Below are 23,542 nucleotides of genomic sequence, written 5' to 3' on the forward strand. Positions count from 1 at the left end.
GGTGTTCCACAGCAAGCTGTGTAAAAGGAGCTGGCATTAGTAAGCTTTAGAAAGGAATTTTAATCTTTGGTGGTGGCAAATAATGAAGGTTGCTCAGGAAATACCAGCCCTTCATGCTTTCAGTTGTTGAGAGGTACTCTTAAAAATTCTTAGAATATGTTAAAGATGATAGATGTGGAGAACACCTTAAAACTGCAGTACCACCCAAAAACAGTGCACTCTGCAATGGCTGAGGTGGCTAGATCTGGTAGGATAGGACTGGTTTGTGTGTTGTGGAAAGGCACTCCCAATGTCTCACCAGAAACAAAAGAAAAATACTTCATCATGTTCTCTCCTTTTTCTTTTCTTTTTTTTTTTTTTTTTCCATCAAAAGCCCCTTGGCTTTTTGCTGCTCTCTGGGTTAGTATTGGCCTCTAATGGGAGAACTGGCAAAAAAGCAGCTGTGTTTTAAAGATGTGTATGGCTGTGCTGTGTACCTCTTGGTAAGCACCTTTAAAGTGTGGATTGTGCAATTTCTAGGTTTGGGGCTAAGGTTAGATCTCCAGTGGTTTGTTTTCCCACTCATACCTGTGCCTATGAGCACAACCTGAAGCTGCTGGCAATAAGCACTGCAATCTCAGAGGCACTTTTTCTGTATTCTTCCTTCTTTTAAATATAATGGTGGACAATGCTGTCTGCGCTTCCAACTCTATGGGTTTGGGTTTTTCCTTTGTTCTAGGTTTGGCACATGGTTTTCCGTGGCTCTGTGAAGGGAACCAGTTGAGCAGCAGCAATTGCATGCAGAGAGCCTTTAGGGGGAAGTAGTGTCAGCTCAGCTTCTGAAGCTGTCCTCTGTTGGTGTGCCCAGACACTAAACCAGCTGATAACTGGTTACCATTTTTTAACTAGGTGGTTGACCTTAGTTATTGCCAGAGAATATTAGTGGTGGTTAAACAGTTTTACATGCAGGAAACAAAATGGCATTGGCAGCTTAGGCATTTTGCCCTTTGTCCCATGTACTTCTGAGAGGGAGATAGATCACAGTGTTGCTGGTTGCTGAAGCTGGGTTACCTATGTTAGAGCTGCTGGCTTCAGTCCAGCTCTTGAGCTGTTTGGAAGATGAGACATGTCCATGGACATGCTTGTTCCTTCCTCCCCGCAAGGCATACAAGTTGGGGCAGACTCTTCATTCCCTGCAGTACTAAATACCATGGATTATTGACACAGGTGTGGCTTGCCTTTCTCCAAAGGAAGAACCAGGCTTTTTCTGTTTGTCTTTAAACTTGAAGAAAAGTCCTTTCTGGAGCTGCTTCCCCTTGCATATTTCACCTGATAAAGGTCTAAGTTCTTCAAGTCCAGTTCTGTGGTTGCAGTTATTTCTCTTCTGAACTGAAGTAAGCTGTTCTGATTTCACCTGTTGGTGTGTGTCAGAGTGGCTGAGCAGTCAGTACATATGGAGGATTGCCTCAAGCGCCAACAAATAGCTTCTTCCAGCCTCCCTGTTTTGAGTACAGAAGAACCAAAATCTGCAAAAGCTGTGGGATCCATTCATGAGGAGTGCATATCCCTGGGGGGACACATGGCTGTACACCTTGCCTCTACCCCAAAACATGAAGAAGGGTTTTATCCTATGTACTAGGGAGGAAGTGCAAGAAGTTTTTGTCAGCTGTTCAGAGCCTTGCTGCTGTGAGGCTCAAGGTTTCTCGCAGCCCAACTTCACCTTCTACTTCATTCTGCACTGCAACAATCTGAAAAAAGAATAAAACCATCGAAGTCACTTTGGCACCTCCAGCCCTGTCATGTGGTCCTGATTTTTTTTACCTCTGAATTCCTGTTTACTGTAGGAAGCAAAAGTGACTCGAAAGGAGATTTTATGGGCTCTGCAGGGCAAGACATTCCTCTGCAGACCACGGGGGCTTCAGGTGGAGACTGCTAGGAGCTCAGCTACTGCCTGCACTCAAGAGCAGCGGCTCTGAGTTGCTGGTGTGTGCCCACGGACTGTGCAATATTACTTGCATGCTGTTTTGCACATTTACACCACTGTGCCCTGGTTGGTGTCTGCGCTTTGTGGTATCTGTAAAGCACATGCACAGGGTGATCTGCAGATGTTAAACTTGGAGGACCCGTAGTATCAGAGATGGAGAAGGAGAGAGGCAGCAGCCAGCAGAGGCAGGTAGCTCTGGGACCAGGATGCAGGTGTTATTAACTGTACCTCCACTTGGAAAGGGAGAGTTCTGGCACACAGTTCCTTTACTGGAAATTACTCCTAACAAATAATCTTTGTCAAATGTTGAGGTAGCATATGTCAGGTGAGCGGAATCAAGTTTCAAAGAAGCTATTTAAAGGCTTTTATGCCATGAATGCTTCCTTTCTAAAACATTTTTCCACTGAAATGTTTTGCCAGATGTTGGTTGGGTTTCCTGATACTTCTTTCTTTTTCAATGAAATGAAATGAAGGTGGATTTTTAGACTTAATTTAGCTGAAAAAGTAAAAGGTACTGTCAGCTACACATGTTCTTTGTTTTGATAAAATGCTTCAGGAGTGCCTCAGGAGTTGACTCTTTCCTGACTTGTTCTTCCTTCCCTCTTTGCCTGAGTTGATAGTATCTCAATATAGGCTTGTACAGTCTTTATGAAGACTGTACATAAGTGTCACTGAAGGCTGGATGTATTGGGGGTTTTCCTATGGGTGTCTTATTTCTGAACTGCTGTGCTTCTCTGAGTATCTGGATTTGTTATTTCTTAGTTAAATTTCTTATCTTATACTGGGCACTTTGCCTGGGGCTGTGTATCAGAGCTGGCAAACAGGATATGGCTGTAGGAAATGGGCTTGTTTCAACCTTTCTCTTGGGATTCTTCTCTCACAATTCAAGAAAAGGAGGGGTGGAGGGGGGAAATATAAGCACTGTACTTCTGTTCCCTTGCTTTTTCTTCCCTAGATTCTGAATACTCTTGACCCACACTCTGTTTGCTGCCCTCTGTGTGATAGCAGACCAGCATCGGGCAGATCAGGTGAGCAAGAAATGAAATAGTTTGCCATGAACTTTAGATATTAAATGAGAAGTTTCTGGTGTTCTCTTTCCATAAGCACTTCTGATGTTTGTAGAAAAGCAAGAACACAACTGCTGGCATGTTTCTTTAATAAAAAAACCCAAGCACGCGATCCATGGTTTGGAGAGGTCTTCCTTTTGCTGCCTGCATATAAACATTTCACCCACTTCCTCTGACAAGGCCATCTTCACTATCACCTCAGATAACTCTTCTAACAACTTAAGCTAAGTTACAGAGTTTCTTTCCATCATACTCAGCCAAATGAGGCTGTTGATACCTTAGTACTACAGGAGATAGTCTGAAGCATAGAGAGGACGAAGAATTATAAAATCTTCTACTGGCACTTGCTCATATGAGAGAAATCCTTGTAACGACAACTGCAGCAGCAGGGCCACTGGCTCCTGGTGGAAGGACTGCACTGACTTTCTCTGTGTTAGTATCTTTATCACAGGCATGACAGCAGTGTGACTGACCTATACACTTTGTGGCTGTCAGTTTAAATTGCTGTTAAATTTCTTTAGGTGCAAGCAATCAGGTGAAATAGTTGGGGGAGAGAAGAAATTCTGCAATGCAAGAGCAGTCTCTTGGGTGGGGGGGGAGGAAGAGCAGATGCTGAGGGTGCTGTGAAAGCTTCCTAGCTACTGGGTTTTAATACTAACTGGAAGTTGGGAGAAAAATGGAACTGTGGGACAAAGTCTGGGGACACAACTGAGCAGTGGCAAATCCCAGAACCTTTAGGGCTGGAAAGGACCTCTGGAGATCATCCAGTCCAACTCCCTGCCACGGCAGGGCTACCCAGAGCAGGTTACACAGGAATGTGTCCAGACAGGTTTGAAATGTCCCTAGGGAGGGAGACTTCACAACCTCCCTGGGCAGCCTGTTCCAGTGCTCTGCCACCCTCAATGGAAAGTTCTTCCTCATGTTGAGGTGAAACTTCTTGTGTGTCAGTTCATGGCTATTGCTCCTCTTCCTGTTGCTGCGCACCATTCTCCTGGTGGGTGGATGGTACTCAAAGGAGTACCTGGTTTTGAGATATCTATATGCATTGATGAGATCCCCTCTCAGTCTGCTCTTCTCTAAACTAAACAGCCCCAGCTCCCACAGTCTCTCCTCATAAGAGAGATGCCTCCAGACCCCTGATGATCCATATGGCCCTGCACTGGACTCTCTGCTTTTCTGTCATATACTGGGAAGCCCAGAACTGGACACAGTATTCCAGATGCAGCCTTACCACAGTCAATAGAGGGGGAGGATCACCTCCTTTGACTGCTGACCACATTCCTCCCCATGCACCCCAGGAACCTCTTGCCCCTCCTGGCCGCCTGGGCACGCTGCCGGCTTGTAAGCAACTTGGCAACTCTGGCATCAACTCCTCCACTTCTTACAATTTTAATCTTACTCAAAGGAATCAGGTTTTGGGTTTGTATCTTTTCTGCCTCCCTGTTCAACCATTTCTTGTAACTTGACGTGCACCTGCACTAACACACAACTAATTAACCATCTTCTATGAGAAATTGATGATTGAATTGTACCTTTTGGTGGCAGTTAATGCCAACAGTTATGTTGCATGTGAGCTTTGTACTGGAGTTATGGATCTTGTTTCAGGAAGGATTTGGCATGCATTGTTGTAAGTCCATTCTTTCCATTAAATAAAGCTGTTCTGGGCTAGCCTTTCCAAACTTGAATTCGTCAGTCTCAGATGCATATTTTTGCTTCCTTCCTTTAATCTATTCAACATTGAGTACTGTGTTTGTTTGTTTTAATTTCCATGGAACTTGAACAGAGGGTGGTTGTTTTGGTTTGGTTTGGTTTTGTGTAATTGAATGGAAATACTCTGTGCCTGAAAATATGATCTATATTTCACCTTAGCAACATAAAGTATTAAGCCAATATGCAGCACTTACGCATGTACCCTCCCTCCCCTCACTGCTCTTCTTCTTAACTGATTATGATACATGAAAACAGAACCATCAAGCTGGTTCATATCAACCAGGCTCTTACACACAGTGTTGTCCTACCTAGGGCTTAAGGAAAATGAGGAAAGCATTTGTCCCGGGGAAAGAGAAAAAATGGAAACCCTTCTCTTGAATACATACATGAATAAGTAACAGAATAACTGGTTTTTGCTGTTGGTGAGCTGATGTGCAGAATTGTTCTTAGAAGCACAGAAATTGTGACTCATGTTAGTGGTGCAGCTAGGTGTTAAAAAGGTGAGGTTTCTCATTGTTTTTCTTGTTGGCTGGTTTTTGTTTGGTTGTTTTTTTTTAATGCTGTCTCTGCCTGTAGTTTGAACTCTCCAGAGGCTGCTCTTTGTTAGTCTCCAGATCAGGGGAAAAGAGTCTGCCTCCTGCTTGTATTGCTGTCTCAGTCAGCTTGGCTTTGAACCACCCCAGCATCCCTTCACTTCTTTCAGTGCGTCTGTTGGAGCAATGCTGTCTGGCTTTAGGCCCTTAGCAGTGATCTTGTGCAGTCTGGGCTGCAAAGTAGATAGCAGCCAGAAAATCAACTTGCCGAGTGCAAGAGAGAAATAAAGTACAGTAGTGCTTGCTTTAAACTCAGTTTAGCCATTTTTAGAGGTCATCATATAATACAAGATCAGACAAAATGGCTAGAGAAAAAGAATGAAGGTGGGATACATTTTATTGTGCCGCCATTCCTCCCCCCCCCCCCGGTTTTGTATTTCCATGATGGTGTAGAGAATTTTCAGCATAACTAATGTGTCCTGGCTGACTTTGTGCAAGTAGCAAGAGACTGGCTGCAAAAGTGAATTCAGAGCTGCTCCTGTAGAGACTTTGAGGTGGGGCTTGTGAAAACTGTGAGCTATTGGAAGGTGCCACTAGTGAAGTCTTTACCTTGTTACTTTTTGGAATCAGGTTCCAAATGGAAATAAACCCATTATACGACGCCTGTAGCTCTGGGGTACTTGAGGGTTCTAACAGCTTTCATGTACCTACTCTGATAGGGAGATTCAATGTAGAATCCCCTCTGCTTGGCACTGCTTGTGCTTGGTTTTGTGCTCTTCATGTGCGATAATGATACATAGCACGGTGGGATTTGATGATGTAATAATCTACAAAAAGATCACCTTTCCCTGAGTGGATTTAGATAACTTCCCTTCTTAAAATGCAGTTACCTTCCAAATTTTCCATTGTTTAAATGCCTTGGAATTCCTTCAGAAATCTCTCATCCATTATTAAGTATTTCTTCCCTTTCACACCCAAACACTAGAAAATGTGCAGTATTTGTTGCGCTTGTTTCTCCACTTGATGTTTCTCCATTTCATTTAACTTCATATTAGATTAGATCTGCAGAATTTTTTTTTAGATGCTGTGTTGTATTCAACCTGTGTTCCAGGCTTAAATTAGCCTAAGGGAGTGTAGGACAGTTCTTGTTGGGTGATTACTCCACTGAAGGTTTTTAGACTGTCCTTAAGTTGTAGATCTTCAGTAGATGCTCAGAGGTTTGAACAAGACTTCTTAAGTCTCTCATCTGCTAAACTGTACATCTTTGGTCACATTGTTGATACTTGCCTCCTCATAATGTTTGACAGTAGACCGAGTGAATATGAACAAGTACTGTAGGAGGAATTGGTCATCCCTTTGTTTTCTGAAGGCATGTAAGAGCCTTGAAAATAGTCCCATTTAATGAAAAGCTGTGTTGATGTCTTCAGCTTGTTAATAACAGAGCAGTGGGTGTAGGTACCCAGTAATTCATCAGTAAGCAGAATTCATATCCTCTGGGCAGTGAGGTGTGGCTCTAATATGTTAGTGAACTTGTTTTCATTTGCTTGTAGCTGTGGGGTTTCTGATGTCTTAGCTATGGCCTAGGTATGTGGAGACTAGACTTGCTAGAGCAAGTGTGGGCAACCAGGCCAGGTAGATACACAGTGCTTACCTGATAGGACTGGCATTATTTAGTGTAAGTGGGCCACATTTGTCCTGTAGCTTGAGGATTAAGGGATTATTAAGATTGTTAAAGACAGACTTCTGGTGAAACAAACTTACTGATGATTCTGGAAATTCGTAAAATATACTATTTAACACCTCTGACATTTTAGAGGTATTCCTCTAATGGAAGTAACAGGAGAAGTTTTTCTCTCAGAATATTAGTTCATGTTTCGTGAGAATTGTGTGCTCATGGTTGGTGCTGGCTCCAAACGGTTACAGGAGACTTGAAAATGATTTTCTGAGAACTTCACAAATACAGCAGATACCTGTTAACTGGCCAGACAAGACGGTGGCCTTCTTGATGGCATTTAGTACCTATCTAAAGCATATGAATTTGACTGTGCCACTGGGCTGCTTAAGTGCCTGCTTCACAATATTGTTCATTTGGAGCAGGTTTCCCCTTGATTTTGTACTCTCGGGTGGTGAGAGAACAAGTAGGTAGAAGAAGGTGGGAAGGGTAGTGGAATAATAAAGACGGTGCTTGGTAAGAGGAAAGATCAAGAGATGCTCAGGGATGTAGCCTGTCTCTTCCTCTTCCCTCTCAGTCCACTTAAAATAAAACTTTAAAAGATAAGAGAGCAGAATGTAATTCAGTCAAGGTTGGAACAAAGCAAGTTCCTTCGTTTCACCTCAAAAAACATTTGCTTGTTGTCTCAAACCAAGACAAATACTTTTAATTACAGATCTAGCAAGTTCTCCCCTAAAGGGAATAAAGCAGCCTCCTGACCACATACATTCCCTGCCCTGTGAGTCACTGCGTGCTGCGGGGACCTCTGCTTACCTTGAGGCTGTTGCTCTGATCCTCTCCAGCCTTCATACTAATGTGAATTGTCCCCACAACCCGTTAGTTGCCACAGAACTGCCCTCGCTTCTCTGGTGGCAGGCTGAGGCTTGCCACGTTAACACCATGTCAGTGTGGTTGAGCCTCACCACTTTAGTGCTGTGTCTGTGTAGGTTTGTGGGGAACACCACCTAGATTCCCTGGATTCCTGGCTTGCCAGAGAGGGCTCATTCTCTTGGCAGAACTCTTCTGCTATGAAATGTTGTGCTTCTGTTCAAATTTTCTTAGGCTTGTCCTGTTCCTTCTGAACACCCTGGGAGAAGAGGTGTTAATGTGCTGCACCAACTGCAACAGCTTAGAGGATTGGAGCTGTTACTCTACAGTCCCATTTCACAAAGGTGCCTTCGGGCCTCCCAGCTGGCTGTTGAGAAGATGCATGTTCCTTTGAGTACTGCTCGGTTTTGACTGAAATAGCTTTAGCCTTGTATTTCTGTGATCCAAATGTACTTACTTTTTTTTTTTTTTCTTTTTCCATGGATGGCTATAAAAAGTACAGCTGGTGCCACATAAAGAATTCAGTTTTCTGCTTCCAGAGAGCTATGGCTTCTCTGGAAGTTGGTGGTGGGTTTTCATAGAGAATTTGGCACAGCCTGTTTCCAGATCTGCCTTGGTGATCTTTCTGCTTTCTCCTCACCTTATGCATCTCTCACCTGATTGAAAATGGAGTCAAGGAGGAGTTTTAGGGAGCAGATACTGAGCAGGAAGGAGGCAGCATTATGTCTGTGTCAGGTTGAATGAATAGCTTCAGTGTTTAGAGCCACTGAGGAATTTTGGACACACAGTCCAATGAGTCACAAAAGGGCTTTGGGGGGAGGCAGAGGGAAGAGGGCAGTGTTTGCATACAGCTGATACTGTTCCAGAAACTTTATTGGTATTGAACTTGATATCACTTGTGACTATCCTGGGGTCTCTCAGAAGCACCAAAATATTTGAATATTGGTTTTAATATAGTGAAAATGTGTTTTAGAGTTTCTTATCCTACATAGCATCTGCTGCTCAGCAGACTGGTGCAAACATCTGCTGTGCTCCCACAGCTGAAGCAGCCTTAATTTGTATAACTGAGGAGGAATTAGCTGTGTTGAGATCTCCAGGCAGAGCACAGGCCAGGAGAGGTTGCCCTTGAGTTTCTGGTAAAGCAGATCCTGGAAAGCAGGAGCCAAGAGAGAATTGACAGTGGGGTCGTTCTTCCAAAATGGGAATACAGGATCTGCATCACCCTCATGCTCCCTGGCATATTGGTTTGTAGAGGCTTTATGATCCAAAACCCTCAATAGTGCAGTTACAGAAGGGAATCCTGGCACTGTCACACTGGGTGAATCCTTTGGTGTCACCCTGAGGCTCTGCAGGGCCTGGAGTGTGTGCAGGGAGGCCGATCCATGCTCCCCTCAAGTGTAACACTGCCACTCACTCTGGGAGCATTTCAGCTGCTTCCATGTTCCTCTGGGGAATGCATCCTGCTGACCCTACTTAGAGGACTGCCAGTTGCACAGGGCTGTGCTTAGGCATTCCCGGCGCTTCAGCAGTTTTCTGTGGGCTGGATCCAGCTTGTGTTTAGCTAGCTATGCTCTAAAACATTGCGGTGCCCAGGGCAGTCACCAAAAATGAAGGATCTATGGTTTGATCCGTTATGAAAAAATGTCTTCAAGTACAGCTGGTTTTGTGGCATTCAAAAAGAGTGGAGTGTCCAGGAGTCATTGAAACAAAGCCTTCATTCTCTCATTAGACTCTTAACTTTGTTAGGAAACAGCATCCTATTAGGTTTTGACTTTCCATGGTACAAACATTGCCCTATTTTCTAATAACTTGCATTTTATTCCTAATTTTTATTCTGTCTCAGAAGTAATGTGTACATTCCTAAACAAATGAACACTATAGCTATTTAGGCCAGAAGTATACCTTGACTAAAACCCCATCTTTCTTTCCTCTTCTTCCCAGGAACTCTCAGAACTGGAGAAAAGAGATCCTCAGGAGCTAGTTGGTAAGTTCACACAGATGTATTAATTCCTGTGTTTTTTTCAAACTAAACCTTCTAGTATTCCCCTTTGTAAGAAGCATCTTCACCTTGTCCCGACAATGCTGCAGCTGGAATTACTGCCCTGCAATGTTTGATTTCCAGGGAATATTTTCAGTGAAGTCTTCTTCTGGGAGAAAGGTACCGTGCCCAAAAATACAGACTGGGGCTGCTTCACACACGCACACGCACACACACACGCACACGCACACGCACACGCACACACACACATACACGCACACACACACATACACTGAGCTGGGGCTGCTTCCCCCCACACACACAGTGGGCTGGGGCTGCTTCCCTCACTCTTAGCCTCCCCCCCGCCTTTTCTTCTTCCCCTCCCCTTTTTTCTTCCTCCCTCTCTTTCTCTCCCCCCCCTTCTGCATTGCTCAGCCCACAGCAGAAGGAGAACTAGTGTCCTTCCATAGATGGGTGATTCACTGGCATGTTGTTGCCTCCAGTTCTTCCCTCTGATTTGGCTGCTCTGGTGCCAGGAAATCAGAAACCCCCGCGCCCTGGTTTATGCCAAGCAGACTTGATGAGCGTGCCAAAGAATGCAGCTTTAGAGACGAGCACCACTGGTTTATTGTCTCCAGGGGGAAACCATGTCCCTCTGCTCACCCTTTCCAGGTCTTCCCTTGTTTGTTTGGTTTTTTTTTTTTTGCATTGTGCGACCATTATAGACAAAGTGGCACCTTATGCTGCCTGTATCCCTTGTGATTGCTAAAGATGCAGCATACAAGTGAACCTTGAAAGGGACAGGAATTCTTCATCCTGTCTGGTGAGCAGTGTTACTCCCTCAGAGCCCTGCAGCACAATGCTTTACCTTGCCTCAGCTGATGCACACCTCAGTCTGTCTGGGTACAGCCAGCTCTCTGTTCCTATGCTCCCTATTCTTTTGGTTTTTCTCTTCACTAAGAAGATGTGTCTACCCATCTGTAGGAAATAAAACTATGTGTCCTCCATCCATGTCTCCAGCATAGGCTTTGGACTAAGAGCACACAGTTTGCCTTGTGGCACTTCCTGTCATGCTCTGCACTGGTTTTGTACTCTTGGATATGCCGGTCAAATAACCCATCTGTCTTAAACTGAAGCAGGTTAAATGTAGCATTTCCACTTAGTTATTTGCCTCACCAAGAACTGGCAAGTAGATATTCTCCAGTGACTGCTGAGATGATGAATCTTTCCTAGTTCTATCCTAATACAGGCCTCCTACAGGGCCCAAGAACAACTGAACATCTCAGCTTGCTCAGTGCATACGCTGCCTGTACAAAAAACTCCAAGCACCTAGTGCTTGTGCTGATAACATTTTTAACTTTTAGATAGCTTTGGAGGAGAACACACAGGCTGAGCACCAGTGGCAGTGCTATTCAGCAGCAGGGTGCTTGAGCTACAGACCTGACAGTGCATTGGCTCCTACTGTCTTGAAGCTGTGGGATCTGCTTTCTGGCCTTCATGCTTTCTGGACTGCGAATCTGATTAGGGAAGATATTTACTTACTGTGAGCCAGAGCCTGGGTGTGCCTGTAGTGATTAATCGTGCCAACAGCCGACTTCCTGAGGTCTCCACATGGAGATCCTCTGGGCCATGAGCCAGAAAGCACAGGCCCCATCAGAGGCTGCAGCCAGTGTCACTGCCGCTGACTCAACGAAAAGTAAAACTTTGATCTTGGCAGAAATAACAGGATGCACAAAGCAGTTGGATGTTTCCTGCGAGGACACACCTTGTTAACTGTCCATCTGCATTTACTGCTCTATACATGGTAGAAAGTGCTGCTTGGGACTTTGAAAGCACAAAATCTATATAGGAGCCTGTAGCCATATTTGCAAATTCCAGGATTATTTTAATGATAATCTCAGTTGCCCCTTCCTCTAGGGAAAAAGCTGGTGGGAAGAGGCTGTTCTGCTGTCTGTTGGAAAGGAAGCTTGAGGGCATGGATAATTTGTACTTCCTTACTGTAAATAAACCCGAAGGGGTTGAGCTCATAGTTTTGTTCCTACTGATGTGGCATTTCAGTCTGGCTGCAATGTGATGAAATAACTGAGTAATGATGAATGTTAGTGCTCAGCTTGCGAGGTGCACGTAGCCTCATTGCTGACCCAGACTTGAGTGTAGTTATGGGGGGGTTGCAGTAGACAAAGATGTTTTAGTTCTGGTTCCTTGTAAGCCACTAAGAGATGCTTTCCGCCATCAGCATACTGTTGATGATAAATGATTGCTTTCACATGGCTCAAACAAAAGAGCAGATGAGCACCAAGACCTGAAAGTCACATGTCAGAATATTTCATTGGAAGCTCTTGCTCTGCCTCCAATGGTATTTTTGTTTCAAAGGAGCATGAATTGATTGCTGAACATACTCTTACGATTTTGACTTCTTTGCTGGCTAGATGAAGTTCCTGAGTTTATATGAGGCCACAGTTCCCCTCCCCATACGTGTTTTGTTTCTCTGTAGCTCTGTGGGTGATCTGCAAAGATAGAGAGCCTGAGGAATGTCTAGTCTGGAGCTAGGCTTGATTTTTTTGGTTGGTGGTTTTTTTTTTTTAGGTCCTTTCTTTGCCTCATGAAGTCTGAATTTTGTGCTCTTTTTTCCTTTTTTAATGCTTCTGCGGATGCTGTGAGTCTCTTGAGCCATTAATCGGCTTTCCTTTTCCAGAAAGCCTGGTGTGCTGTCTGTTGTGCACACTTCTGCCTATTTGCTACTGTCTTTCTGGATTCCTGAAACTCTAATTAAACCGAAGGCTTCCCTGCCCCATCAGCAGCTGTAACCTTTAACAAGTGTCTGCCTTGTTCTCAGGGAGCTCCAGTTTGCCTGCCTGTCTGCAGGGGCTCTGGCAAGCTTTCCTTCTTCCATAGAGCCACCCGCTTAGTAAATGCCAAAGGACACTTTTTGTTCATTACCAGTAACTGCTGAAGAATTTAACCCCTCAGCAACATTTTGATCAACTAGAATGAGTGGTCGCTCGCAAGCTTTGCATCTCTAAATGATACCATCCTTAGTGCATTTCATTTCAACAAAAGAAATGGGAACTGTAGTAGCACTGGACTTGTGTAGTGTGGATTATCTGTAACCTCAGCTGTGGTGCCCTGTGCTGGAAGGCAGGAGAGTACGCTCTGCTCAAATGCTCTATCTGTCCTTTGGGCCCTTCTGGGCTTTAGTCAAAGGAGCTGAACCTGGGCATCCTGGAACTGCAGGTCAGGCAGCTTTTACAAAGGAATGTATAATGGAGGAGCTGCAAATGTGAATGGCTTGGTTGAAATTGCTCCTCTGCTGGCATCGGGTCTCTTTCATCCTCTACAGACTTGTGACTTTGGGATGTGTTCTCTGTACAAGTTATGGTTAAAAACAATCTCAGCTGATTAAAAGTGGTACAAATCTCTGCTCCAAGATTTGGCTAGAAAACTGCCCTGGTTTTCTCATAATAGCAGGAAAGTAGCTAGCAGTAGGGGGAATGTGATCGTTTCTTTTGCTGGTAACTGTAACCTTTACAGGGCAATCAGGTACTCTTGTTAGTATGTTCCAGCACAAACTGCTGTAGAAATCTGGCAATCTGTGCTGGTCCGTTCTCAGTCCTGCAGAACAAGTTGTTCTTTCTAGTATCAGACTCAACCTTGCTGACACTGTAAACAAAGATCAAAGTGCCTGTTAAGAAGTGTGAATCTAAAGATGAAATGTAATTTCTTGTGGTTAACTCCTGACAGCCTTGGGGAGCCTTCAAGGACCAAGCCTTGAACCATTTTGATTCATGTAGGCAGGTCTTGAAGTAAATAGTACTCAGAGTGATTACCTCAGAAATGGCAATGGGACAGGCTGCTTTAGATTGATCCTGTGATCATCCACGTACACAGCCTGATTCTCCCTGAGAGAGTATCCTGGCACAAGTTTTGTCAGAGATTCCAGGTTATCTGTGCTGTTCAGAGCAGGACTTTAAAGTGCATGTGGAAGACCTGGAATAGTGGAGGGCTCAGTATGTGGTGAATAGTGGAGGGTTTAGAGGTACATTCCAGAAACCAACCTTTGTTCCTCTGAAGATGGTTTGCCTTTGAGGATCTTATCAACAATTGCAGCTCAAGCAGGAAGTAGCTTAGCTTTTCACATTTCTGTTCTGGGGGGAAGAGACCCCTGAAAATAAATCTTTAAGAATGTGTGCCACAGAGCTGCAGTATGAGGTAGATATGAAGCAAGCAAGCAAGCATCCTATGCTTCTTCTGATAATACATGATCTAAGGTTAATTGCTTCTTGCTCAGCACTTTGAGAACACCACAAGTACCAGTTGACAGCATTCCATTCTCTCCTTTCCCCAGCTGCTTTCAAAAATAGAGTAGCACTAGCAAGGATATAAAACAAGTTTAATGATTTGCATGGCTTAAATTCCCTTCAGGATGGCCAGAACTCATGCTCACTTTGTTCTCTATAGCTTCTTTTTCAGAGAGGGTGCGGAACATGTCACCAGATGAGATCAAAATCCCTCCTGAGCCTCCTGGCAGATGTTCTAACCACTTGCAGGTTGGTATAAGTCCACTTTTTTTTTTTTAAAGGCTTGGAGTTCAATACGGGGGGGGGGGGGGGGGGGGTGTTGGGGAACTCTGCCCAGTGTTTTATACAAATAAAAATCCAGCATCAAAGCTGGGTTTTACTATGCTGAGTTTGAGTGCACCATGTTAATGCTTTAGACTTTACAGCATTTCTAGTTCAGGAATCTGAGAAGCTTAAAGCTGTTTTCCAGTCTCTGTGGGTAACTTCTTTAAAATGGCTTGTGATCCCACCAGTAGCTTGAAAGTGATGTTTACTGTGAAGGCTGCTGTCTTGTTACCACAGCGCATTCAGCTCTGTAGGAAAGAACAAATCATTGCTTTTTCTATACGGGCCCACGAATCCCCAAACTGGAATAGTTAAGGCAGCATTGACAGGATTCCTTTTCCACCTACATATCTCTAGATGATAAACATTGAGGGGGAAGGTCAGTAACTTAGAAGCAGCAAAAGAAAACAAATGTGTTTTCTCTCTGATGCACACTCAAATAATGGCAGTATCCAACTTTGTAATAACCTTCTGCTCTGTTCTCTTCCTCCTGATGGGAGGACAAACAAAACATCAGGGGCTGCTGTTTCCTGCCACCCATTTGAATTTTAATTGCAGTTATCTGCCCAGTAGAAATACATGTAAATAATTACTTCTGGAATGCTCTCTAAAGTAAGCCCTTAATGTACAGTGATGATTCAGAAGGACTCACCATCCAAGTTAAGCTTTCTTCTTCACACATGGCACACCCATTTCTCCTCCTGGGCTGTAAGAGGATTTTACTGTTCTGACATCAATGAATTGGAGTGGGTTAGATCTGAGGAATGCACAGATCTTCAGAGAGTAGAAAAAAATCCAATTTTCTTTCTTTTTGACAGCAGTTTACTGTGTTAAATCAAAGGAGAACTTGTCCTCTGTTAGCGGGTCAAACCACTATTAGAGCATTTGGAGCATGGAGATGGGATTGTTCTTTGGAGATGCACAATGTTCTAGGCTGCTCACTGTTTATTTGCTCTTTCCTTTTGTCAGATTCTTTCTCTAATAAACTGTATCTTGAGCTATGCCAAAGGGAGCATTTCTTATTATAAAGTTGACTGCATAAGTCCCCATCTGTGGACTTTATGAACCATATTGCTACCTCCATGGGGAGAGCACAAAAGGCAATACCAATTGTTTCTACTCCCCAAATTCACCTTTTGCAGTTGTTCTTTCAAACCTCATGATGTTTGTGCTGGATGTGGAGATTGTGTAATTTCTTCTTGCTGATTTTATGAGGACCAGATGAAAATTTGTCTTATAAAGCTTTTTTTTAAGGTTGATGAAATAGCAGTTGCATGTCAGCTCTTAACAGTCCTCTTTTATTCACCCATCAGCAAACACCTGTGTGACTCATCTGCAAAGAGAAGCTGATTCCATCTAACTGGTCACGTGTGCCAAAGCAGGGATATACAAGTGCATTGTTCCTAAGAGCTGTTGGCTGCCAGAATCATGGAATGGTTGGAAGGGACCTTAAAGCTCATCCAGCTCCAACCCCTGCCACGGGCAGGGACACCTTCCACTAGAGCAGCTTGCTCCAAGCCCCTGTGTCCAACCTGCCCTTGAACACTGCCAGGGATGGGGCAGCCACAGCTTCTCTGGGCACCCTGTGCCAGCACCTCAGCACCCTCACAGGGGAGAGCTTCTGCCTAAGAGCTCATCTCAGTCTCCCCTCTGGCAGGTTAAAGCCATTCCCCTTGTGCTGTCCCTACAGGCCCTTGTCCCAAGCCCCTCTCCAGGTTTCCTGTAGCCCTTTCAGGCACTGGAGCTGCTCTCAGGTCTCCCCTTCAGGAGCCTTCTCTTCTCCAGGCTGAACCAGCCCAGTTCTCAGCCTGGCTCCAGAGCAGAGCTGCTCCAATCCTTGCAGCATATCCATGGCCTCCTCTGGGCTCCCTCAAGCAGGTTCATGTCCTCCTCATGTTGGTGGCCCCAGAGCTGGGCACAGGACTGCGGGTCTACTCCAGTAGACACCAGCAGCAATACCTAATGATCACACTTGGTCACTGGCCTAACGATCACTGGCTCTCCAGTAGAACTTGGCTCTGCTGATGTTACCCAGGTGTAGCCATGACCCTTGCCTTCTGTGCAGTGTAGCCCAGCAGCGTTTTTTCAGGTGAACGCTTGAGTCTGGAGGTGGGTGTAGTGGTCGCTCTAAGTTGTCAGCAGCCTTTGTGGATTTTACCTGTCTCTGGGCTGGTTTCTACGTCTCTGCAGTCATGGCTATAAAGGGGAACAACAGACTGGGCAGAAAGGATGTGAGCTACTGCCTCATATGTGAATCTTTGATCCCTGAAGCCTTCAGAAAGTGCAAAGATCAATTCCCTTACCCATCCAGACAGTTCATGAAGATACTTTCAGACCTTAAAGAAGGGAGTGGCTATACTAATCAGCTTGCGTGGCCTTAGGGGAGAGGTGGAATCCTTGCTCCATGCAAGGAGGTCACCGATTCAGTTGGTTTGTTTCCACATGTACACTTTTGAAAGTCAGCTGAAATGAGCCACGTTTTCATAAAGGCTCACCCTATAATCTTTCTCCCTTAGGATAAAATTCAAAAGCTATATGAGAGGAAAATAAAAGAGGGCATGGATATGAACTACATCATTCAGAGGAAAAAGGAGTTCCGTAACCCCAGGTCAGTGGCCATCTTCTACTGTGTGACCAAAGCACCACAGAACAAATTCCCATAATTTTGCTCTTTACTGGAGTTATAGCAGAAACAGGATCCCGAGCAAGAAGTACTACTGCTTACGAAAACAAGACAGACATAATATGATGGTAACTGGAAAAATAAAACTTATTTGTGTTCTTTGAGGCAGCAATTAGAGTTGGTGTGGTGGTTAGCTTTCAAATGTACAGGCTTTGGCTGAAGTGTGTTAGAATATGTCTGTTCAGGGAGCTTGATTTTGGGGAAGTGGGAAAAATGTGGTTAATGGCATGCCACATCCATCATAGCAAGTGTAGTTTCCCAGGTTCTGATTTTCCTCTTGCAGTCTGAAGAGGTGACAACCTCTTTCTACTAGCAAATGTGAAACGCTTCTGTTTATTTCTGGTTCACTGGCTCTGTTCTGACTCTTGTCTTTCCTTTGCAGCATCTATGAAAAGCTGATCCAGTTTTGTTCAATTGATGAACTGGGTACAAATTATCCAAAGGTGAGGTGCCATACTTTTGACTGGCAAAGAAATGGTTAAAAGGTAATATACAGGTGTAAGGTTTTACTGAGCCTGCTTGTTTAGAGGTCCTTTAGAGGAATTTTACTCTGATCCTCTGCATAGAAGTGAACATTTTTCTACGGTACTGAGCCTCAGTTCCTTCAACTTTGCTACAGTGATTCTGAACAAAAACTGCTGAAGTGTGGAGATTTATGTGAAATGCTGTGGGGAGAGATAGAAGCTGAGCAGCAGACAAATGCATGACTTTCCCCAGCATCCTTTTGGCTTCAATGCTCTTTTTTCATTCACAACAGAACACGGTCCTATAAAAGGTCTGATGTAGTCTTTGTGTCATTGGGGTACAAGAAGACAGTAGTGAATATCATCAGTGAACAGAAATCCATAAAACATTTTTGAACTGGGCTCTGTGTGTGTGGAAATAGCCCTAATCTGACTGGTTTGGCTTTTTTTTTTCCTCTTTAGGACATGTTTGATCCTCATGGCTGGTCAGAGGATTCCTATTATGAGGCATTAGGTAATTAAAGGAAGTCTTTTTTGTCCTAACTTGGCTCTTTGTGTTTTGTAGTTAATTAACTGCACTGGAGTCTTCACTTCTTTTATAAATAAGAAGTCATCACATGCTTCTCTAATTACTTAATTCTTGTTGGATGTGCCTGAATGTTATTGATGCTGCAACAGGCTGAAAAGCCGTTTCATTTAAATTGGTTTTTCAAGGTTTTCATGTCTTAAATCATTAATTTAGTGCAGTAATGCTTTGATTAAAAAACAGTAGTTAGTTTCTTGGTAGTTTAATTTTCTGTACACAAGGTTTTTATTGTTTATGATGGGAAGTGAGTGAGTTTTTTACTGTTTCTAGTGCTTCTTTTAACTTCTGATCTTCCTCAGCTAAAGCCCAGAAGATTGAAATGGATAAATTGGAGAAGGCCAAGAAAGAACGCACAAAGGTAAATATTCAAAACCAAAAGAGGCAGAGATGCAGGAGTTTTGTTTCTGTCCCTGCTGAGTTTCATTTTATTGCTTTGCTCTTATGAACTGTGCTTATACTTCTTGTTTTTTCCTGATTCTCTCCTTTCTTCTTGCATGTCCTTTTCCAAGCTGCACAGATCAAAGTTCCCTTCCTTACAGGTCCAGTTATCCAGATTTATTCCACTGGATTTCCTTCTGCTTTGTCAGTATTTCGAAACCAGAGGTGTTAAAATGGTGCTCAGTAAGCCAAAAGCAGACAAGATAATGCATAAAAAAAAGCTTGCTTTTTTTGTTTTGTTTCTTAATCTATAATATTTTGCTTGGTGGCATAGCCCAGTTATAGCTTAATTTCCTCACCATATCTCATTGTGAGAGAGTATCTGCTTTATTTGCTTTCTGTTCTCCTTGATATTACTATTTTGCATCTAATTTCTGGAAATGTTTGGCCTATTTTAACTTCAGCTGGGCTTTTCACAAAATGTAAATTCTTATATGCCCCCCCAAAACAACACAGACAAGCTTTGGAAGATTTTATTCCTGTCCTTCAGTGATGTTGCCTTTAAGCCAGTGGCTGGTATTAGAAAACTGTTTAAGGTTAGAGAATGTCATCCCACCTTGCAGAAGACTTTTTCCGTATGCAGTACGTGGAGGTACTTTTTTTTCCTTGCAGTGCATGCTCCGTCTTGTTTCAGTTTTTGCACAGTAACCCAGGTATCTATTACATCCTTGCTCTTATCTGCAGTATTGAAAGTATGAGGGTTCATGCTGCTGTAGCTCTTGTTGCCAGGCTTCCTGTGATGATGCAGTCACAGTGAATCAGGCATGGACTTGTCTTGCATAGAATCATAGAACCATGGAAAAGTAGGGTTGGAAAAGACCTTAAGATCAGCTAGTTCCAAACCCCTGCCATGGGCAGGGACATCTCACACTAAACCATGTCACCCAAGGCTTTGTCTAGCTCCGTCTTGAACACCACCAGGGATGGTGCATTCACAGTGTCGTTGCGCAACCCATTCCAGTGCCTCACCACTGTTACTGTAAAGAGCTTCCTCCTTATATCCAATCTAAACTTCCCCTGTTTTAGTTTGAACCCATTACTCCTTGTCCTACCACTAAGATAGCACCCTAAGGATGGTAGTGAAGAGTCCCTCCCCAGCATCCTTATAGGCCCCCTTCAGATACTGGAAGGCTGCTCTGAGGTCTCCACGCAGCTTCTCTTCTCCAGGCTGAACAGCCCCAACTTTCTCAGCCTGTCTCCATACAGGAGGTGCTCCAGTCCCCTGATCATCCTTGTGGCCTCCTCTGGACTTGTTCCAACAGTTCCATGTCCTTTTTATGTTGAGAACACCAGAACTGCACACAATACTCCAGGTGAGGTCTCACGAGAGCAGAGTAGAGGGGCAGGATCAGCTCCTTCGACCTGCTGGTCACGCTCCTTTTGATGCAGCCCAGGACATGGTTGGTTTTTGGGTTCAAGTGCACACTAAAGCCAGCTCATGTTAAGTTTCTCATCAGCCAACTCCCCCAAGTCCTTCTCTGCAGGGCTGCTCTGAATCTGTTCTCCTCCTAACCTGTGTGTGGGAATGCCCCAACCCAGGTGTAGGATGTTGAACTTGGTGTGTTTCTTAAAAGCAAAAAAGAAGGGGAACTTTTAACTGTACAAACGCATTCTTTAAAGACCAGGATCTTTCTGAGCTATGTTGAATTCCTATGCTTAGATAAAAAACACACTTTTATTGTGTCTGACTTAGAGCTGGGTTGCAGGAATCTTGAATGATCCTGACTTCAGTACGTTTTGGCCTGCGGTCTACATCTTTCTTCCCGCATGACAGCTCAGAGGCCAATGTCCTACATAACATTAAAGCTGTTTTTTAAAAACAGAGTGGCAATGTAAGTTAACGAAAGACTGTGTATCTTAATGACTCGGTTTTTGTCTTTTACCTGTTCTCCTACTTGTCTCTCCCTTCCCAGATTGAATTTGTGACTGGCACTAAAAAGGGTACAACAACAAGCGCCACTTCTACAACCACCACAACAGCCAGTACCACTGTGGGAGGTAAAGAACAGATATGATTGTTCCTGTTAAGCTGTGGTACTGCCTGGATTAGTGCTTCCTGGAAAGCCTGAGGGCTCCTTATTATGTATATAATGCAAGAAAGTATTTCTTCAAGGGCTGATGGACTATCTTTTCTCTAGTCCATATATCCCATGGCTGTCCTTCTGGAATGAAGGACTAGGGCCAGGTAGGATAGTGAAAAGATTTATTAGCAGGTCAAGAAACTTGCTGATACCCGTGGTTGTATTCTTGGGGCTGATACATCTCAAGATATTTGGAAAGACTGAAAATCATTCTCCTGCCTACCTCCTGCCTTTTAAACTGAGAGGAAAGGAGAAAAAATACCAGAGGCTGTTTAGTGTGTCCTGTGCCTGTACCTGAGCAACTGGGATACATGTGCTCTGTTAAATATGCTTTGGGGCAGGGAGTAAACCTGACTCTCATTTGGCTGGAGTTCAGGTGTAGAGTTTTTCTTTGGCTCTTGAGGTGTAAATTTGTCTTCCCTCCTCAACATTTACTGCCAGTGAATGCTGAAATAAATGTGAGGGAAAGTTGTCTAGTCAAGCAGTGGTATGTTAAGGGTTGACAAGACAGGGTGTTAAGAAGGGATTGGTGACCTGTAACATAATGCTAATCCTCCCTTGCTTGATCTAATCAAATACACAGATGCCCAGAAGAGAAAGAGCAAGTGGGACTCAGCCATCCCTGTAACAACAATAGCTCAGCCCACCATTCTCACCACTACTGCAACACTGCCAGGTGTTGTCACAGTGACAACCAGCGCGAGTGGATCCAAAACTACAGTCATATCAGCTGTTGGAACCATTGTGAAAAAGGCGAAGCAATGACCGGTGTGCTGGGCCTGGATTTTTGGACTTAATTGTCATTGCTGTTGTTCTTGGAGGGGAGGGGTGGCTTTTGCCTTTGGGAAAAGTTGACAAGATTCTTTGCAGCAGACCACAGTTCCCTTTGGAAGGAATGGGGGCAGGAGCAGGCACGCCAGCTGTGTGCCTACAGGAATGGACTGCTGCGGAAAATGCTTCTGCCTTTTCTTGCTGGGAGAAGAACTAGTCTGTGTGTGTTGTGCTGGATGAAGCTGGTATCTGGAGTCAGCCTTTTAAACTGCTGTGTTAGGGCCTTGCCCCACTTGTAAGTCTCGTTTATGGGGGGGGGGGGCAGGGAGGGGGAAGGGGCACAAAGCAAACTGTGTGCTAACTCAGTTCCAAGGGTCCATCTTCAGCTGTGTAGCAGAGACTTGAAGTGATCTACATCTGTGAATGTAGATTATTACAGTACTGTCATCTGTACCTGTGTGTGTGTCTGTGTAGATCTTGGTGCCACATGTTAAATAATAACTGTTGAGGAAACTGTGCTGAAATAGTCCTGTGACAGTCTTGCAGGGATGGAGATTTCTGTGTAGAGCCCTTAAGCTGCAGAGGTTCGATTTGTGAGCTCCTTTGCAAATACCTGTGCAGAAAAGACTTCCATTGCTACAGAAGGAGATTGGTCGGTGGATAAGAGGAGAGTGATCTTACTTGTGGTATTGTCCATCTTTATGCTAGATAGTGATGTACTGTGAAATGCACACATGGCAGTTACTGCTTGCTCCACTGTTGTGAAAGAAGTATTTTCAGTTGAAAATTTTATTATATAAATCTTAACTATGTGGCAAAAAAAAAAATAAATCTAAAAATGGAAGTCTGAAAAAAAAAAACCAAACAAAAAAACAAACCCCCACACAACCAAACCTGGTGTTATTGATGTGTCTATGTTTCTCATCTTGGTGGGATGCTTTCCACTAGAGCTGGTCCAGCCTGGCCTTGAGCACTGCCGGGGATGGGGCAGCCACAAATTTTGTTGTGTTCTGGGCTACAGGTGAGTGTGTGATAACTCCATGGGAGTGGGGATGGCAGGAAGGCTGCTTCACATCTTTTTCTAAACCTTGGACTCTGGGTGGGACAGGTGGGGAAGGACATTAAACTGATTCTGAATGAGATACTTTTGTTGTAGGTGTTGTTCTGCAATAGTTGGTAATTCAGCTGTTCTTACTACCTCGTTTGGTTCTTCCCCCTGCCCCACTATTTCTGCATGTTGAACAAATTGTAGCACTCCCACCTGGGCCTTCCATAAAACCATCACCTTTAGAGGCCCACCTCCTGAAAAGGAGCTCAACAGGTGGGTGAAGGGGCTTGTTCCTTGTTTTGAGGTAGGTGAGGGGAGTAACTTGACTGGTTCCATATGTACAGAGAACCAGCTGCTCACCTGGCCTCTTTTTCTTTTTTGCAGTGATCGCTCCAGATTATTTCAGTGGACTCTAATTCTTAGACCATGGTTGTTCAAATTCAGCAGTTTTTCCCATTGTTTTAAATTAAATTTCTACCCCAAGCCTGTTGGGGATTTTTTCCTGCATAAGTAGTAATGGGAAACACAGCTGGAGATCAGCAAAAGCTTCCTAGAATTCAGTGTTGCTTTTTCAGGGTTTATTTTATACCTTATGTTGCTCCTGATCTACATTTTGCGTTTATAAAGCTTGTGACAGATTCCTGAACTCCCAGTCTTCTATGTGGGGATTGTACTGTACTCCGCAGAGGAAGATACATCTCATCGCAACAGGTTGAGGTGTTTATTTCCTTACCTTGGGAAGCAGCTTTTGGGGGCTTCCTTTAAAGGCCAAAGATACACTTGTGGGAAATGCAAGCCATTAGGGAGCTTTAAAGCTCCATAAGGTGACTGTCCTGTGTAGAATGTCTTGTACAATTCCATCCTGTTTAAAAACATGCATGCTATAAATATCTGTTTTAAAGTCCTGTTGAGCTCTTGACATGTGGATGAAGGTACAACAGTAAAACTGCAGCAAAGTGGGCACCAGCTGCTGTGGTTTCTCTTGTATGAGAGACCTCTGGCAAACTTTGGCCATGAGAAGGGTGACTGCAATTGTCTGCTCCTGTGAATAGGGGTGGG

The 23,542-nt window shown here is 44.1% G+C and overlaps 2 protein-coding genes across 2 annotated transcripts in view; one reads left to right on the top strand and one right to left on the bottom strand.

The window, feature by feature from the left end:
- SAP30BP (SAP30 binding protein) overlaps positions 1-21,807 on the top strand; it is a 31,575-nt gene extending 9,768 nt beyond the window's left edge. The window contains 8 exon segments of the mRNA XM_062633737.1: positions 9,754-9,796; positions 14,249-14,337; positions 16,929-17,020; positions 17,478-17,538; positions 18,022-18,073; positions 18,445-18,503; positions 20,497-20,581; positions 21,248-21,807. Coding sequence (XP_062489721.1) covers positions 9,754-9,796; positions 14,249-14,337; positions 16,929-17,020; positions 17,478-17,538; positions 18,022-18,073; positions 18,445-18,503; positions 20,497-20,581; positions 21,248-21,429 — 663 coding nt within the window. The 3' untranslated portion in view covers positions 21,430-21,807.
- Positions 1-23,542, bottom strand: part of LOC134171476 (ATP-dependent DNA helicase Q5-like) — a 71,448-nt gene that overhangs the window by 16,304 nt on the left and 31,602 nt on the right. The window lies entirely within an intron of this gene.

This window comes from Pezoporus occidentalis, unplaced genomic scaffold (genome assembly GCF_034315485.1).
Source record: "Pezoporus occidentalis ecotype Australia unplaced genomic scaffold, CSIRO_AGI_Poc_V1 ctg400, whole genome shotgun sequence".
NCBI lineage: Eukaryota > Metazoa > Chordata > Aves > Psittaciformes > Psittacidae > Pezoporus > Pezoporus occidentalis.